The following is a 16,999-nucleotide window of genomic DNA, read 5'->3' on the forward strand; positions in this document are numbered from 1 at the left end:
TCTCCCAGCATCCCTTGCGAGAACGAGGCCAGGAGCAGCTCCTTACTCTGCATCTTTGGAGCTTAGAATTCACAGAGAGACCGTGCCGTAATCAGACATCGGAGCGGCGGACCGGCGCTGGGTCATAGTGCAGTTGGCAACAAGCTGGTTCCAGTAGGGACTAGCAGAATCGCGATTACAGCTCTGGAGGACGCTACACAATGCCATTCTTTATAACAAAGAACAAAGTGACAAATGTTTCAGAACCGTTTAATCGGGGTGGCGCCAGGCTTCGGCCGCCAGCGCTGCAGTGACTTTATACAGAAATAGACGCTGCAGTTTACAAGGCACTTCAGATAGAAAATACACCTTTCTTAAAAACAAGAGAGGGAAAACCAAAAATACATTAAATATCTGCAGTAAAAATAGCTGCTACACAACAACTCCTCGTGTGACGAGGAGGCAGAAACATCCGGAACACAAAACATTCAGCAACTGGGAACCAGAGCGATATGTACAGCATAGCTTCATGGGCTCTACACACAATGGACAAGAAGGGGCCCTCTGACCTCTATAGGGGAGTGTTGTGGGTGAGCTCTGTGCAGGGAGGGGAGGAGGTGAGCTGTGACTACTGTGAATGGTGCATCCTGTGTTATGTCTATATACAGGTGTCCCCTCTCAGTGTAATCCTGTCTGTGCAGGGAGGGGAGGAGGGGAGCTGTGACTATTGTGAATGGTGTCTCCTGTCTTATCTATATATACACTATTACTAGTCCTAGTGGTCGGTGCGAAAACTGCAGGATATTAGATTTAAAAAAAAAAAAAAAAAGATGAGAACATTGAAAGTTAAAAATCAAAAGAAACGCTTCGCCATCACTTCTGTGCGCCCCAGGAGTCGCTGGTACATGTGGATGAACATTACAAATAAGATGCGCATCGACAGACGTACGACCGATCCGCAGGCGGTAAGACTTCCTGAGACTCGCTGGCGTTACTAGGCTGATGGCGGCGCTCTTATGGAACTACTGGAGTGACAAATTATAAAATGTGCAGTTTAATGAAGATTAACAGGGAAGACGGAGAACAAAGAGGGCGGGGCTTACAGCCCATAAAAAATTACACATCTGAAAGTCAAATATTTACACGTCCGGGGAGCAAATAATTACGCAAATATGAAAACTCGTAATAAAAATTATTAAATGTACATGCGCTGAAATGGTCTGCGAGAAAACAAGTAAAATACAAAGAACTACAAAATACAAGGGACGCCGGCGGCGCGGAGGGGGCGGCGCTGACGGCTCAACACTACATTGTGAGGAAATGAAGATTCCAACATGCCGCCATTTCCTCGGTGGACTGAAGACGCGAGTCCTTTTTCTGCCCCTTCAGTGATATTTGGAATATTAGACCCTAGAAGAATGTTTCTTCAGAGCTGCGCCTCCAAGGGTCATCCGTTGCACCAAGTCAAGAAGGACCCCCACAAACCCCTTTGTAGAGGAGGCCTTTAAAGTCGTTACCCCTCAGGCCCCTCCGGACCGCCGTCCATCAGTGCCTGGAGGAGTCCGGGCTTCCTGCCCTTCTATTCACAGTACAGAGGTTGGCCTCTTCATGGAGTCACTCATCCGTGTCCGGCTGGACACCAAGCATGGCGTGCAGCTCCTCCGCCGTGTAGCCCAGCAGGTTGTGGAGGTCGCACACAAACCGGTAGACGTAACGCTTCCCTGAGGTCTTGTGGATAATGTTCTTGTCGTAGTAATATCGCAGTCCTCTGCTCAGCTTCTCATAGTTCATTTTAGGCTTATTTTTTCTTTTCCCCCACCGGCGAGCAACCTGGGAAAAAAAAGTTACATTTAGGACACTTATTCCCCTTAGATTTATCGTAACACATTGCTGCGTGTAGACAGAATGGCGGCGGCGTAGGGCGGCAGCCCGCGTGTCGCTTTGATTAGAGCGGTTTCATAGGACTTTTCCTTTTGTCCGGGGCACAGATCAGCGACGCCACCAGCGAGCAGCTGGAGAGAGATAAGCCGCTGGCGGAGTCCTCCTCCTACGCCGGCACGGCCGTCTACTGAACCCATACTTGTAATCAGACCATAAAGCAGAGTAGATCTACTCACCTCGTCTGGGTCGGTGAGTTTGAATTCCCACCCATCCCCCGTCCAGCTGATAAAGGGCTGGCATGACTTGTCCGTCAACAATTCCAACAAGAACTGCCAGAGCTGAATGGGCCCGCTCCCTGTTGAATCAATAAGAGGCGTTAGGGTCAGTAAACTGTAGAGATTAGACGCAGTGTAAGGCGCCGGGAACACAACGCTTGGTGGGAGGAATCACCAGGAGGTTTCCTGACCTACAACTCCGCCGTAATCTGCTGTATGGGCGGCTTGTGGCCCCAGAGGGCTCTACAAACAGCACCATCTACCATGTTGTTCTAGACAGCATAAAAGAAGAAAAGGGATGGATGTACACGAGGGAGGCCAAGAGGACGGTACCGAGCTGGTCGGCAGGTGGATGGATGGAGCTTTATAACCACGTTGGGCGATTCTCCAGCATATACAGTAAACTAAGGGCTCCGACGGGATGTGAACAGAGCCCAAGGCTGGTCAAACACAGGCAGCCGTCAGCCCAATGCTTGGTTGCCGACAGCTATTCCTCCCGCCCCTTGGCTGGACCTAGCGTACAAGTGTTCAAGAGGGGATTAAACTATTGTCAGACACCTCTGGTGCCGGTTTATCTCCTCTGGGAACAAAAATCAGCCATGTTCCAATCAAACTGCCCACTTGCCCTCCCGCTCGCCAACCTGTCTCACTAAAATCAGCAGTTTCCTAGTGGTGTAGATAAAAAAAAAACCAAAACACTTAAATAGACCCCCCCTCCACTCCTTATGGTTGCCACTCAGGACTGGAGGACCCAGTGGTTTTTTCCCCTTTCCATGACCTTTAAAATGACCCCTGACTAACTCTTCACTTCCTTGGGGGAGTTCCTGCATCCATTCCTGGTAAGTCGCATGGTCTGCCTCTATGATACGCACGACCCTGGTCTCCACCGACGGCAGTTTAACACGTATGGCCACCTATTCTAGGATTGATGTATAAAGTCTTATATCCCTTTTAGATGGAGTGCATGTATAAAGCCTACTGTAGTATCGTACCTGTGAAACCAGCAAGAATAGCTGCAGGGATGACCGGTTTGCCCTGCTCCACCGGGTCATTTCGGTCTTGAATGTAGTCTTTAAAAGACATCGATGGTTTGTTTAAACACAAGGACTGACTGGCATCTTCCTCAAAGCTTTCGTAGGATGGAACCCGTTGCATGTCCACCAATGAGGACTGGCTTGTCCATGACTGTAGCATAGAATCCGAGCCTTCAAAGCTTTCTGTGCCGCTGTCTATGGAGTCCCTGTCCACGGATTTAGCTGAGGACACAAAAAAGTGGAGTGGAAAATTAGAAAAAGAAAAAACAAAAAAGCTGGTCCAACTGCTTTCTGCTTCTTTGTGTTTTCAATGGAAAAATGGGCATGCATGGCCAGGCTCTACCCAGGGATATCAATCTATAGAAGGAGGGTACAAGTTCTATCCCTGCACTCACCAGAATTCAGAGAGTTCAGCAGGACATTTAAGCTGCTCTGGCCGTAGTCACGACTCAGGGAGGAGTAGTTACTTTCCATGGACTTCATGCACGAATAACTCTGGAACTCTTGCTTCACCGGTAGGAGATTTGGGACTGGAGTCACCGGGCACAGGTCACTGTACAGCTCGGCTTTTGGGTAACCCTGCACTTGAGACACACAATGCAGAGGATCGATACTGAAGCCTAAGGGGGAAGATTTAAAAAATTAGAAATAGCAGACAACAAAAAGTTTGGATTTGATCAAGTGAGAAAATGACCATTGGGAGAAGTCATCAATGTGTCATTCATCACGAGTAAAGGAAGGGCAGCGTTCACCAAGAGTTCCCAGTTGGCGTTACTTTAGGGGTCTACGTTTCATGATCAGGATAAGTCTGCAATAATGATAATTGCCTGGACACATGGCCAAAACTCAAGACTCATGGTGACCAACACAAAAGGGTCACAAGCCAAACATGGCTGCTGAGACACTGGTTGGGGACCCTGACTCTAACCCACAGGCTCATGTAAGGTCAACTGTGATCGGTGAAGGTCCAACCACCTTCCAATGGACAGATGGCCATGCATGTCCCGGTTGGTTCTACCCAAGGATATTAACCTTGACTGAACATCGGCATGGGCACCCGCCTCTCCGTGGAGAACAGATATTGGGATCCCCGCCTCAGGCTTTGCATTAGTGGTTGGCCCAAGCAAACAAAGAAAAAGAAAAGTTTTTTGGTGGCAAACATTTAAGAAGCGGAGTTCAGTGTGAAGCCACTACCAGCCATTTACAATAAAGACTTTCATATTTAGGGATTTCATATTTGACAAACCAAAATAGTTATTAATTGTTTCAGCAAGATGAAAGCGACTTACTTAGCGAGTCACTGCTTATCCACTGGGAGCTGCTGTGATGAACCGAGCCGTCAACATAAGAATCCGGAACCTTCTCTTGTTCTGAGAAGAGTAAAGGAGGGAATTATAGCCTTCAGCTCCAAAACCCACCGCAGTGCGAGCACACCAGCAGGGGGCGCACATACACAAGAGCTCTACCCAGAAGCCCCTCCACTGTCTGCATCAGCTGCCTCCCAATTACCTTTCATCATTTGCTCCAGATGCTCCCAGAGGATGTCCCCCACAAAGTCCGGCGCCAGCTCTAAAAAACGCTCTTTTCCCAAGTTGCACAAGTCTTGCCCGGTCATAATAAATTCCTGAAAATTCACATTCGCCAAGGAAAATTCTGTGACAGCCCATGAAAGCCACTGACACACCTGAGTCTGGTTCCACAACCATGGATCTAGGAGGAAAGGACAATGCATTGGAGGGCTTGTCTGGTGCACAAGAACACAATCACATCCTAGATTAGAGTCTGTCACCATTTGGGACCCTCATCCATTGGCCAGGATGGCTACAGAGATCCTCTCACTCTAGAAGACCTAACATTGGGGGTAATAGGCTGAACTGAATGGACATAGTATGTACGGCCCAAAAAAGCTATGTTACTAGGCATTACACAGCCCATTCAGGAGGTGGTGTAATGCCTTATTTGCCCTGTGGGGGTGCTGCAGGGAATTGTAACACTTGACAAGTTCATACTGCTACAACAGAGAAGGGGGACCGGCAGTGGAAACACCAGCAATGAGCTTATCAAGGGACCCTACAAAAAATGGCTTTTCACAGCAAGAGAAACAGAGGCCGACAGAAGTGCCGGAAGCTTTAAGAGCGTCACACTGACACCAACACTCGGTGCTCCTCAGATTCTATTCATAGAGTTAATGTTTACGGCTCCAGTCGGGTGAAACTAAACAATGTGTGTTCTTTGGAAAATGTGAAGTGATGACTAAGAGTCGTGCAGAGAGGTCGGAGGACGCCTTCGTGTGTGGCACAACGGCAGTGGACGTTATACACGGAGGTTCCTGCCATGCGGATGCAGCTTATCCTCCTTGTAGCATATAAGGACATCAGTTTAACCACCAAGTAGCAGGATTAAGACTACGTGACGAGCTGCAGCCGCACGTCACGGGATCGCAGTGTTGCACCGCTCACAACAAGCGCAAGTGACGGCAGGTTTGGATTCCCACAGATATCGCGGCCGCATCATTCAGCTCTCGGTCATCAGCAACATCCAATAACTGGAAAGACTTCCGTCACTACTTACTGTTGGGAATCCCGAGGCGCCGCTGCTCCTTGGTGAAGCCATTAAACGTGGCCCTCAACGCCTGACTCATCACGGCCTTGCTGCACGGGGTCAAGAGAGGCAACTCACAGCCGCCGGAATCTGAAAGAAGTTCAAGAAAGGTCTATGAAGCTCGAAGCTACAAGGAGCCCAGAAGGTGCATCCTGCAAAGTGGCCAGCGGTGCAGAGTACCGGGCAGGTCGTCACACGTGGAGGGGGGCAGTCGTGGCCTTCGGAGGAGGCTTCGTCAGAGCAGCACAAGAGGTGCAACAATAGTCAATGGCCTCCGAACTGCTGCATATAATGGGTGGGGGCTCCAGACTTACCGTGACACAAGGAGTCCAGGCCGGTGGGCACCGCCTGCTCTTCTTCATAGGCGTCATATGTGGAGTACAATCCACTCAGTATCGACGTCGACAGGTTTACATTGTCGAATGCCAGCTGCCGCTGTGAATGGACAGAAGAGGAGACCGTCTTATTTACAGGGATGACCGAGAAGGAAGACATCATAGCAAGAATACGGAGGGAATGTATAGAGGCCGGTGCATTATCGGAAAGAGCGGCGCATTAACACTGGTCCGGCTGGTCCAAAGTCAGAATGTGAAGTCCACAGCAGCCGGCGGAGATTCCCCCGTCTTCTCTGGGGTAGATTAGGAGATGCAGCGGGCTGCGGCCGGTAACGCCTCGCTAAGCCCCACCAACCTATGAATGAGCAGCCTGCAGCTCTGGGGGGCGGCCGTCCTCCAGGTCGCTTCGTTCTACTTCTTTGTTTAATGTGTTTTTTATTATGGGTCACTTTGCCTTCAAACTGCCTGGATGCGGCGCCAGGGGGAAGGTTCTGGAAGATCTCGCCCTCCTGGGTTTTTAAGTTTCCGGGAGAGAGACCTACAGCCACCGTGCGAGGAGCAGAGAGGCGGGGGGGGGGGGGGGGGCATCTTATACGCGCTGTATTCAAACCGACTCCCCCCGACTCAAGGAGACGCAATTCCTTTATTGAAGGAGGCCAACGTAAAGCGTTGAAGCTCGTTTCCTCAGCCATCATCTGAGTTTCGCCGCCGCTGGAATACCCCTCTTCCCGTTTCCACTGTCCAGACAGACGGTAATCAATACTGCTCATAAACCGTTATTGCAATTTGAACTTCAGTAACTCGTCGGACTCGCTGTTTGTGCTGCGCTAATGCTGGTCTTCTGTTGGCCAACTCAGCGTACACCATGCAGACCCCACCAGTACGGCCACTTAGGTTCTCCTCCATGTACCCTACTGTTGGGATGCCCTATAGCTGTAGATCAGGACCCAGAAATATGGATGGATCACATGGGGTGAACTGGATAGGCGACAACCAATAGGTTACTACTGTAGCTTCTACATGATGGTCACTAAGCTTCCCCAGAATGGCAGATGTAGTTAGACCGCTATACGGGTGGAGTATACGCACTACCATTGGGACAAACCATACGTCATCTATACTGCAGCCACCAAGCTTTCCAAGAATCCCATCTATGAACATCAACCTGACAGACAGGGGCCGCAGACGCAGCAGTGACGTCCTATACGAAATGTGGTTCCTGAACTCCGCGTCATTAAAGAGACACTTCTAGGCGGTAATCAGACTAATAAGTGGCGCCCCATAAGATAGCACTGCATGATGCACCTGCACACATATAATTACGCCCTCCTGACATCCATGTAGACATTCCTGCACTACACATCACTTTGTGTGGGCTCCGACACGGGAACAAGGATCCATTCATTACTGTTAACCAGCGCTAAAAATAAGAACCTTTTAATCACATCATTATAGTGATTAGGGAGAGAGGAGAAGGCGGAACACACCTAGAGAAACCCATTATACAGTCAGGTGAGGTGTGAAGGAGCGGCTGGACCAAGCCTTCCAGTTGTCACGGTTGTTAGTAAAGGTATGGCAGCCAGATGTGGTGCAGCCCAGAGACAGACCGTTGATTTCAGTAGCAATTGTGTAATACCTCGTTTCCCCTGTGGGAGTGCTATAGGGAAAGTAACACTTGATAGAGATTGTGGCTGAACTGATCAATAGGAACCGGCTTAGTGGACAGCCTATAGGACAATGCAATAGGCTTACAAGGAATGGTTTGGAGAACTTGTGAAAAGGCAAACCTAAAAACTTTAACCTACTTGGACAGAGTTAGAAAACAAATCTATAGATCATGGAGCAGAAGGAGACCCAAGTATTCCTCACCATAACCGCGCCGGCGCGGCCGGTTGGGTCCCAGCAGCCCTGACTACCTTATACTGCAAACTGGGAGGGTGCTGCCTGTCCTGCTGGGAGGCTATGGGGGTTGTACCAGGGATAAGCAACAGACCTGCGAGAACACAACCCGCCAACCGGACAGAAATTCCTCTATTTAGCAAATACCAAACCACACAAGGCGGCCATGAAATACCAGACGGCACATCGCAGGCTCCCCTGTACAGACGTAGCTATGGGCTCCGCAAGCAACAGCGCAGCATTTCCTTGTACGCTAAACCAGCACCAAGACCTTGTGACGGGCCCCCGACACCGCCAGTGCAGGCGGCGCAACCGCTTGGGGCTTCAGTTTAAAATTCAAAACTGATCTCTCTATGTGAGCAGAATGGCGCTTACCTTCAGGAGTCCTCTGTGCACGTTGTAGACCGGAGCCACCTGGTCCATGCTGCGGAGGTCAACCTCAATCATTGGATCTAAACAGGAAAAGAAAACCAAGCCGGTTGGAATTTTTTGTACTTTGGCACGTTTAATGGTTTTCTCCCACCCTGCAGAGAGGACGCATGCCGTCACTACGGAGGCTCACCAGGCGGGTAGCTGTTAGTAGGGAGGATACACTGCAGGGACAGACGTGAGTGCGAGCCGATGAGACCATTACCAGAGACAGAAAGGCTGGAGCTGCCGGGTGGATGTCCCACACAGGGAGGGACCTCACCCATTCTACACTTACACAAAAAACACTACCAGCTGCTTTCATTCAGGTGTCCACAAAACAAAAAGAATTGACACTTTTCCCAAAAACTGTTTCCATTTTCTTTTGAATAGAGGTTTTTGACATTTAAATTAAAAAACAATTGACTCCATGTTGTGAACCTGCAGGCGATCACAAAAACCCTAGTCTCCAGCTTGCAGCTCAGCTGCTGATGCAGAGCTACAACCGCTCACTCAGCATGCTGGGAGTTGTGCAGCCATGCTGCGGAGGGAGGGGCTGGGGAGACTCCTCTGTGTCTGTGCAGCCATGCTGCGGAGGGAGGGGCTGGGGAGACTCCTCTGTGTCTGTGCAGCCATGCTGCGGAGGGAGGGGCTGGGGAGACTCCTCTGTGTCTGTGCAGCCATGCTGCGGAGGGAGGGGCTGGGGAGACTCCTCTGTGTCTGTGCAGCCATGCTGCGGAGGGAGGGGCTGGGGAGACTCCTCTGTGTCTGTGCAGCCATGCTGCGGAGGGAGGGGCTGGGGAGACTCCTCTGTGTCTGTGCAGCCATGCTGCGGAGGGAGGGGCTGCGGAGACTCCTCTGTGTCTGTGCAGCCATGCTGCGGAGGGAGGGGCTGCGGAGACTCCTCTGTGTCTGTGCAGCCATGCTGCGGAGGGAGGGGCTGCGGAGACTCCTCTGTGTCTGTGCAGCCATGCTGCGGAGGGAGGGGCTGGGGAGACTCCTCTGTGTCTGTGCAGCCATGCTGCGGAGGGAGGGGCTGGGGAGACTCCTCTGTGTCTGTGCAGCCATGCTGCGGAGGGAGGGGCTGGGGAGACTCCTCTGTGTCTGTGCAGCCATGCTGCGGAGGGAGGGGCTGGGGAGACTCCTCTGTGTCTGTGCAGCCATGCTGCGGAGGGAGGGGCTGCGGAGACTCCTCTGTGTCTGTGCAGCCATGCTGCGGAGGGAGGGGCTGCGGAGACTCCTCTGTGTCTGTGCAGCCATGCTGCGGAGGGAGGGGCTGCGGAGACTCCTCTGTGTCTGTGCAGCCATGCTGCGGAGGGAGGGGCTGGGGAGACTCCTCTGTGTCTGTGCAGCCATGCTGCGGAGGGAGGGGCTGGGGAGACTCCTCTGTGTCTGTGCAGCCATGCTGCGGAGGGAGGGGCTGGGGAGACTCCTCTGTGTCTGTGCAGCCATGCTGCGGAGGGAGGGGCTGGGGAGACTCCTCTGTGTCTGTGCAGCCATGCTGCGGAGGGAGGGGCTGGGGAGACTCCTCTGTGTCTGTGCAGCCATGCTGCGGAGGGAGGGGCTGGGGAGACTCCTCTGTGTCTGTGCAGCCATGCTGCGGAGGGAGGGGCTGGGGAGACTCCTCTGTGTCTGTGCAGCCATGCTGCGGAGGGAGGGGCTGGGGAGACTCCTCTGTGTCTGTGCAGCCATGCTGCGGAGGGAGGGGCTGGGGAGACTCCTCTGTGTCTGTGCAGCCATGCTGCGGAGGGAGGGGCTGGGGAGACTCCTCTGTGTCTGTGCAGCCATGCTGCGGAGGGAGGGGCTGGGGAGACTCCTCTGTGTCTGTGCAGCCATGCTGCGGAGGGAGGGGCTGGGGAGACTCCTCTGTGTCTGTGCAGCCATGCTGCGGAGGGAGGGGCTGCGGAGACTCCTCTGTGTCTGTGCAGCCATGCTGCGGAGGGAGGGGCTGGGGAGACTCCTCTGTGTCTGTGCAGCCATGCTGCGGAGGGAGGGGCTGGGGAGACTCCTCTGTGTCTGTGCAGCCATGCTGCGGAGGGAGGGGCTGGGGAGACTCCTCTGTGTCTGTGCAGCCATGCTGCGGAGGGAGGGGCTGCGGAGACTCCTCTGTGTCTGTGCAGCCATGCTGCGGAGGGAGGGGCTGGGGAGACTCCTCTGTGTCTGTGCAGCCATGCTGCGGAGGGAGGGGCTGGGGAGACTCCTCTGTGCCTGTGCAGCCATGCTGCGGAGGGAGGGGCTGGGGAGACTCCTCTGTGTCTGTGCAGCCATGCTGCGGAGGGAGGGGCTGATGTACACAGCATTACTGGTGACCGGACAAGGACTTTCGAGAAGCCCGTTACATGGAGGAGAGAATGAACCCCCATTACCAGGTAAGGATTTTGAGAAGTCCAATATATGGGTACAGGACTTTTGATGCAACACCGCTAATACGGATCTCTGGTAATAGCCAATCGTTGCACGGCCGCGCGTCACCCTGGAACCCCATGTGAGCCATTCCCAAACCTCTGTGCCACCAACACCATCCCAGATCACTGGGGAAACCTCAAGCCCGGTACCAGGGGCCACTCATAGCAGAGCGTGACTGAGCCACCGGCCCCGCGGTCACGCACACGCTGGATGGTAAATGCTAAATGGCCGCCATTACTTCTGGCCGATACTGCTAGAAGATGCAGATCTGAGCCGTCACGCACTCCTTTGTGTAGCACCCGGTGTACAGACTTCAGACGCCTGCCCCGAGCGGGCGACGTACTTCACTGCGGTTTGTAAAGGGACTCAAGACTGGCACAATGAGATGGAGCCCCGAAGAACAGATACACAGTCAGCTCTGCTACATCTCAGAGCCAGCCGGCGTCCCTGAACTCCCCCAGTGCTTCTCCGCAGATATGAGGAATACAACAACAAGTGCCGGGAAAGCGTGTTACCGCCAGACGACACGCGTGTGTGGGGGGGCTGCTTAGCAACAAACTCATTCAGAATCCGCGGATACTGTTAACCATTCGCAGGACCGGCCGCTACACAGCAGAAAATAGCTGCACCCGGCAGCGGGATCAGGTCTTCCTGCACGATGAGCTTTTTAACCCCTTAGTGGCCGACCTATTTTGTGCCGTAAGGACCAAACGATTTTCATTGTCGCCTTGTAAGAGTCACAACTCGCCGACCGGCACACGAGGACTTGGCGCATCTTACTGGCCGCACTGTTGTAGAACGATTCCACCCGGATCGGCGCGGTTACCGACAAGTTCAGGGAGATTTTTTCCCCTACTTTTGCACAATAAAAAACGAATTTTAAAATTAAAAACACGACTTCCTCGCGGCGTTCCGAGCCGGAATGGGTTTATTTTCGGAACAGCAGAGCTTTGCCAGGGCTGCGTTTTTGCGGGAAGGTTTTCTTGCCACCATTTTGGGGAGGTGAACAAAAGAAAACAATTCTGCCATTACATGGTTAATCCCCTTTATGTCTGATAGATATGGCCGTTATCTGGTCGCCGCGGTTACACCCGCTATGAGACGCTGCCGGAAACTTTGCCTTAAAGAACATTAATGAGGTCAGTAAAAAGGCGTATTGTGGTCACGAAGGGGTTAACTACAACTAAATACACGATCTGCATCAGTTCAGTTTATCCTCCGCGAATGTAAAGAGCAAAACCGCAAAAACAAACTGAGGAAGACGTCACATGACTCCAGGCCTGTCCCCGCAGCGCGTCACTGGAAGGTCACGGAGCCGCTGTGACCTCGCACAAACTTCACACCATGTGACGGGCGAAGCGTGCGCACATCACCTGCAGCACCGCAGCTTCACAGGGATCACAGTCGGGGTACAGTCATCGCTCCAGCGGTAGAAGGTATGCAGGCAAAAGCAGACTTCACGGCTCAGCCCGGCGCACGGCTCCGAAGGGAAGACCCCAAGACAGGGCGTCCAGCAAAGATGGTGCAAGACCGGAGGAGAGGCCGGCACGGGGCCATCGGCACCTGAAGACTAGGGACAAGGCGCAGCAACCTTCCCCAGCGGACCCACAAGGCCGCCGCAGCGTGCGGGAAAGGGAGGACCGCGGATCTCGGTGCGCCTGATAGACAGGAGGCCAAAGCTGAGAGGCAACGAGTTTCAGCCCCGTTCCAACACTCCAACTCGTTGCGTCCGCCGACGCCCCTAGACCCGTGGTTCTCCCTGCTGACCGACGGGCCAACCAATCATCATGCAGTGTGAATAGGGAGGATCCCTCACGCTTCGGTCACAAGTTCTTATCAGTGGCTTCTCGTTCCGTGTAAACGCTCCCCCTGAGAACCCAGCGCCAAAGTCTGCCTGTCTAAACGCTCTGAGAGTGCAGACGACCTCAGCGCTCTACAGTCACTTAGAGGACTCTCGTCCCGTGTAAAAGGGCCGCTACACGGCAGCTTCAGCGATGCAGGAAGGAGTGAAGAGAGAAAACAGCAAATCAATAAACGCACCGAGAATCCAAGAGCTGCGGCCCGTGAGGCGGTCGCCATCAGAAGCGCAGAGAGAACGGAGGCACATGAAAGTACCCCCCCCCCCCCCCTCGAAATTAATTTGTCTGGCGACTTCAATCTGAGAGCCGGGCCGCACTTTAAACGCCGGGGGAGGGGCACCACATCAAAGTCCACATCTGCAGCTGCAAAATTAGATTCTTTTGTCTTTAAACTACAAAGACTTTAGTATCAAAGTGCAGAACTTGGTCCTCTGATGTGCCGCACCATCCGGCGGTCCCCTCTGCAGATTACAACGTGCGTGGGGCTCATTCACAGCAGCTCTTCTTCAACGTTTACCTCCTTCCCCTTTAAAAAGGAAATTCTGAGTTTTGAACTCCAGTTTGTCATTTCTTTACTGCACAAAGATGAAGGACCCCGAGAGAACAGCGCGAGACCCCGAGAGGACAGCGCGAGACCCCGAGAGGACAGCGCGAGACCCCGAGAGGACAGCGCGAGACCCCGAGAGGACAGCGCGAGACCCCGAGAGGACAGCGCGAGACCCCGAGAGGACAGCGCGAGACCCCGAGGGGACAGCGCGAGACCCCGAGGGGACAGCGCGAGACCCCGAGGGGACAGCGCGAGACCCCGAGGGGACAGCGCGAGACCCCGAGGGGACAGCGCGAGACCCCGAGGGGACAGCGCGAGACCCCGAGGGGACAGCGCGAGACCCCGAGAGGACAGCGCGAGACCCCGAGAGGACAGCGCGAGACCCCGAGAGGACAGCGCGAGACCCCGAGAGAAGTGCGAGAGACCTTCCCGCAGGAGCCACCCATGACAGAATAATAATGTGGCAGCATATCGCACGTCTAGTCGTTATAGGAAGTGCAGCTCACTGGCAAAGTACGGGTATTGATAGCCGATGGCTGGAGGCGTGAGACTGCATCCCACCCAGATCCCTACAGTCCATTACCCCCCCCGCACACAATGACGTAGACTTCTTGTAATTCACAATTTCAGCTCATTGTGAAATCTAATACCGATTGCGTTTCATCAAAACAGAAAAGTATACAAAGTAGTCACAAGAGAGCAGACTTCCTGAGCACGGAGCCTCGCGTGACACCAGCGGGACAACAGAGTACAATAATAAGCCCCTGTATTTATACTTCCGCCTCCATTGGGGCTCACAGTCTACAGTAACCCATCAGTAAGTTTCTGGAGCGCCGGGACCCCAAACACGGGAAATAGAAGGATGAACAGGAGAAGAAAAGGTTTACAGTGTCAAGAACTATATAAATGGTATAAACACGGAGATCCAATAACGTGCAGAATATAAGAGCCGGCCAATCGGCTCCTGGGGCGGCACATGCAGATCGCCCTCATCATCCTCCACTACCGCCTAGTCATCACCCATCTAACCAGCAATCATCTAGTAGCCACCAGCAATGACTAATCCATTCATAGTAAAAGATTAATTTAATAAGATGTGTAGGCGGGAGAGGAATTTACAAACAGGTAGAACAAGGTGCGCAGGTCACCGAGGGCCGGCAGGGCCCGCACCAACTACATTACAGGAGGCCAAACAAAAACCCTTCCAAAGCCGACTCAATCTGAAGTCCTAGTGAAGCTGAATGGGCCAGGAGTGACCCGAGAAGACAGAAGACACAATGTGAGGAGCACACAAGACAGAAGACACAATGTGAGGAGCACACAAGACAGAAGACACAATGTGAGGAGCACACAAGACAGAAGACACAATGTGAGGAGCACACAAGACAGAAGACACAATGTGAGGAGCACACAAGACAGAAGACACAATGTGAGGAGCACACAAGACAGAAGACACAATGTGAGGAGCACACAAGACAGAAGACACAATGTGAGGAGCACACAAGACAGAAGACACAATGTGAGGAGCACACAAGACAGAAGACACAATGTGAGGAGCACACAAGACAGAAGACACAATGTGAGGAGCACACAAGACAGAAGACACAATGTGAGGAGACACAAGACAGAAGACACAATGTGAGGAGACACAAGACAGAAGACACAATGTGAGGAGACACAAGACAGAAGACAGTCAAGAAGAAGTTTTAGGATTTAGGTTTTTCATATTTGATATATAAAAGGAAATAAATATGTAGGACTACAGACCCGCCCCGCCCCCACAGCAGGTTCACAAACAATAGACTTCAAGGGGAAAGTAAGCAAAGTTCCCCGGCCACCCAGTAAGAGATATGAGGTAATGTAATGTGGGCACAGCTCCCTTACACCCAAACTGTTTACTGCCCCCAGGAGTTGGGACATTTCCATGGCCTGTACTTTATAAAGTGCTGCTACTTGTATACTTCCCTAATGTACATAAACTGCTACATTATATCCAGCCGAGGGGCTCGCACTGGGGTCCCCAGCTCTGATCACCGGGGGCTCGCACTGGGGTCCCCAGCTCTGATCACCGGGGGCTCGCACTGGGGTCCCCAGCTCTGATCACCGGGGGCTCGCACTGGGGTCCCCAGCTCTGATCACCGGAGGCTCGCACTGGGGTCCCCAGCTCTGATCACCGGGGGCTCGCACTGGGGTCCCCAGCTCTGATCACCGGGGGCTCGCACTGGGGTCCTCAGCTCTGATCACCGGGGGCTCGCACTGGGGTCCCCAGCTCTGATCACCGGGGGCTCGCACTGGGGTCCTCAGCTCTGATCACCAAGGGCTCGCACTGGGGTCCCCAGCTCTGATCACCAAGGGCTCGCACTGGGGTCCCCAGCTCTGATCACCGGGGGCTCGCACTGGGGTCCCCAGCTCTGATCAAGGACAACATCTGCATGGAGTTTGGGTGGCTTCCTCCAGGTACTCAGGAACATACAGAGGAGTTTAGATTGTGAGCCCAATGGGATCCCACCATGTGAGGTGCTGTGGACTATGTATCCACTTGTTATTACTACACAGATAGATACATTGTATCTTCTTACCTTCTAACACGGGATCCAGTCAAAAACTACAATCCTCCAAGTGAGCTGTGAGCTTCCTAGCCAATAGTCCACAAGGTGTGCAAGATGATGGGGTGATCAGTATCCCAGGGGACCCCAGAGAAGGAGGAGACCCTCCAAGTCAGTGTGTGCTTCCAGCTCCGGTGCTGCCTGTCTCTGCTTGTAGTGGGGAAGTCCAGCTCTGAGCACAAGCAGCAGGGAGGAGCGTGGAGCCGAGCCCTCCCCCAGCCTGCTCAGCCCTCCCCCAGCCTGCTCCTCCCTCCCCCCAGCCTGCTCAGCCCTCCCTCAGCCTGCTCCTCCCTCCCCCCAGCCTGCTCCTCCCTCCCCCAGCCTGCTCTTCCCTCCCCCCAGCCTGCTCAGCCCTCCCCCAGCCTGCTCCTCCCTCCCCCCAGCCTGCTCAGCCCTCCCCCCAGCCTGCTCAGCCCTCCCCCAGCCTGCTCCTCCCTCCCAGCAGCCTGCTCCTCCCTTCTATCTGTCCTCACCAGGTGTGAGAGCCTCCACTGCAGCAATCACACTGCTGCTCCCACCCCGCTCAGCTCACAGCTTCCGTCTCTGCTCTGTTTTGGAGAGAAACAAACAAAAAGGATCATTTTATCCCGTTTATTTCAATGGGGTTTAAAAAACAAACAAAAAAAAATAGGAGGTTTTTGTTCGCTGCCAGTTTTCATTTTATTTGGATGGTCTGATGGAATTGTTGTTTTTGCAGAATTCAATGCAAAAAAAAAGACATAAAACCGTGTAGCATTGGGCGCCGGGGCCTGCGACCGAAACAAGTACCCAGCAAGCGCGTGGGGGAGGGGAGGGGGGGGGGGCACAGCATTTTATGGCTGAACATAAACCTACTTTCTATTGTATAAACCTCTATTTTCTCGGAACCAAAATGCCGAGCGCAGGCTGAGCCCGAGCAGGTCGGCCATCCAGGCTCCAGCGTCAGCACGTCCCACCGCACACCGCTGCTGCGACGCCGCGCCACAACGATCACTGAGTCCAAGTTTATCGTGAAGGGTTATTAGATTTATTCATTATTTATATATTTACGTAAACAAGCAGCAAGAGCGTAAAGGAAAACCTCCTGCCAGTGGGAGCCGCAGGGGAGGAGGTAAGCCCTGCCCCTTCCTAAACAACCTGAGTGGGTGATAGGAGAGAGGAGGGGCAAAGCTCCTACACCCCTTAAGGGG

At 53.2% G+C, this 16,999-nt stretch overlaps 1 protein-coding gene across 1 annotated transcript; it reads right to left on the reverse strand.

Annotated features, from left to right (window-relative positions):
• Positions 1-233: 233 nt before the first annotated feature.
• ETS2 (ETS proto-oncogene 2, transcription factor) lies at positions 234-15,991 on the reverse strand. The gene is made up of 10 exons (XM_066598959.1): positions 15,804-15,991; positions 8,380-8,456; positions 6,085-6,205; positions 5,741-5,860; positions 4,679-4,879; positions 4,459-4,539; positions 3,565-3,789; positions 3,128-3,391; positions 2,097-2,215; positions 234-1,809 (listed from the first exon to the last, which is right to left on the reverse strand). The coding sequence occupies exons 2-10, from the start codon at positions 8,449-8,451 to the stop codon at positions 1,594-1,596; spliced, it is 1,419 nt and encodes a 472-aa protein (XP_066455056.1). The 5' UTR covers positions 8,452-8,456; positions 15,804-15,991; the 3' UTR covers positions 234-1,593.
• Between the last annotated feature and the right edge of the window lie 1,008 nt (positions 15,992-16,999).

The sequence above is a fragment of the Eleutherodactylus coqui genome, chromosome 4 (genome assembly GCF_035609145.1).
Source record: "Eleutherodactylus coqui strain aEleCoq1 chromosome 4, aEleCoq1.hap1, whole genome shotgun sequence".
Taxonomy (NCBI): domain Eukaryota; kingdom Metazoa; phylum Chordata; class Amphibia; order Anura; family Eleutherodactylidae; genus Eleutherodactylus; species Eleutherodactylus coqui.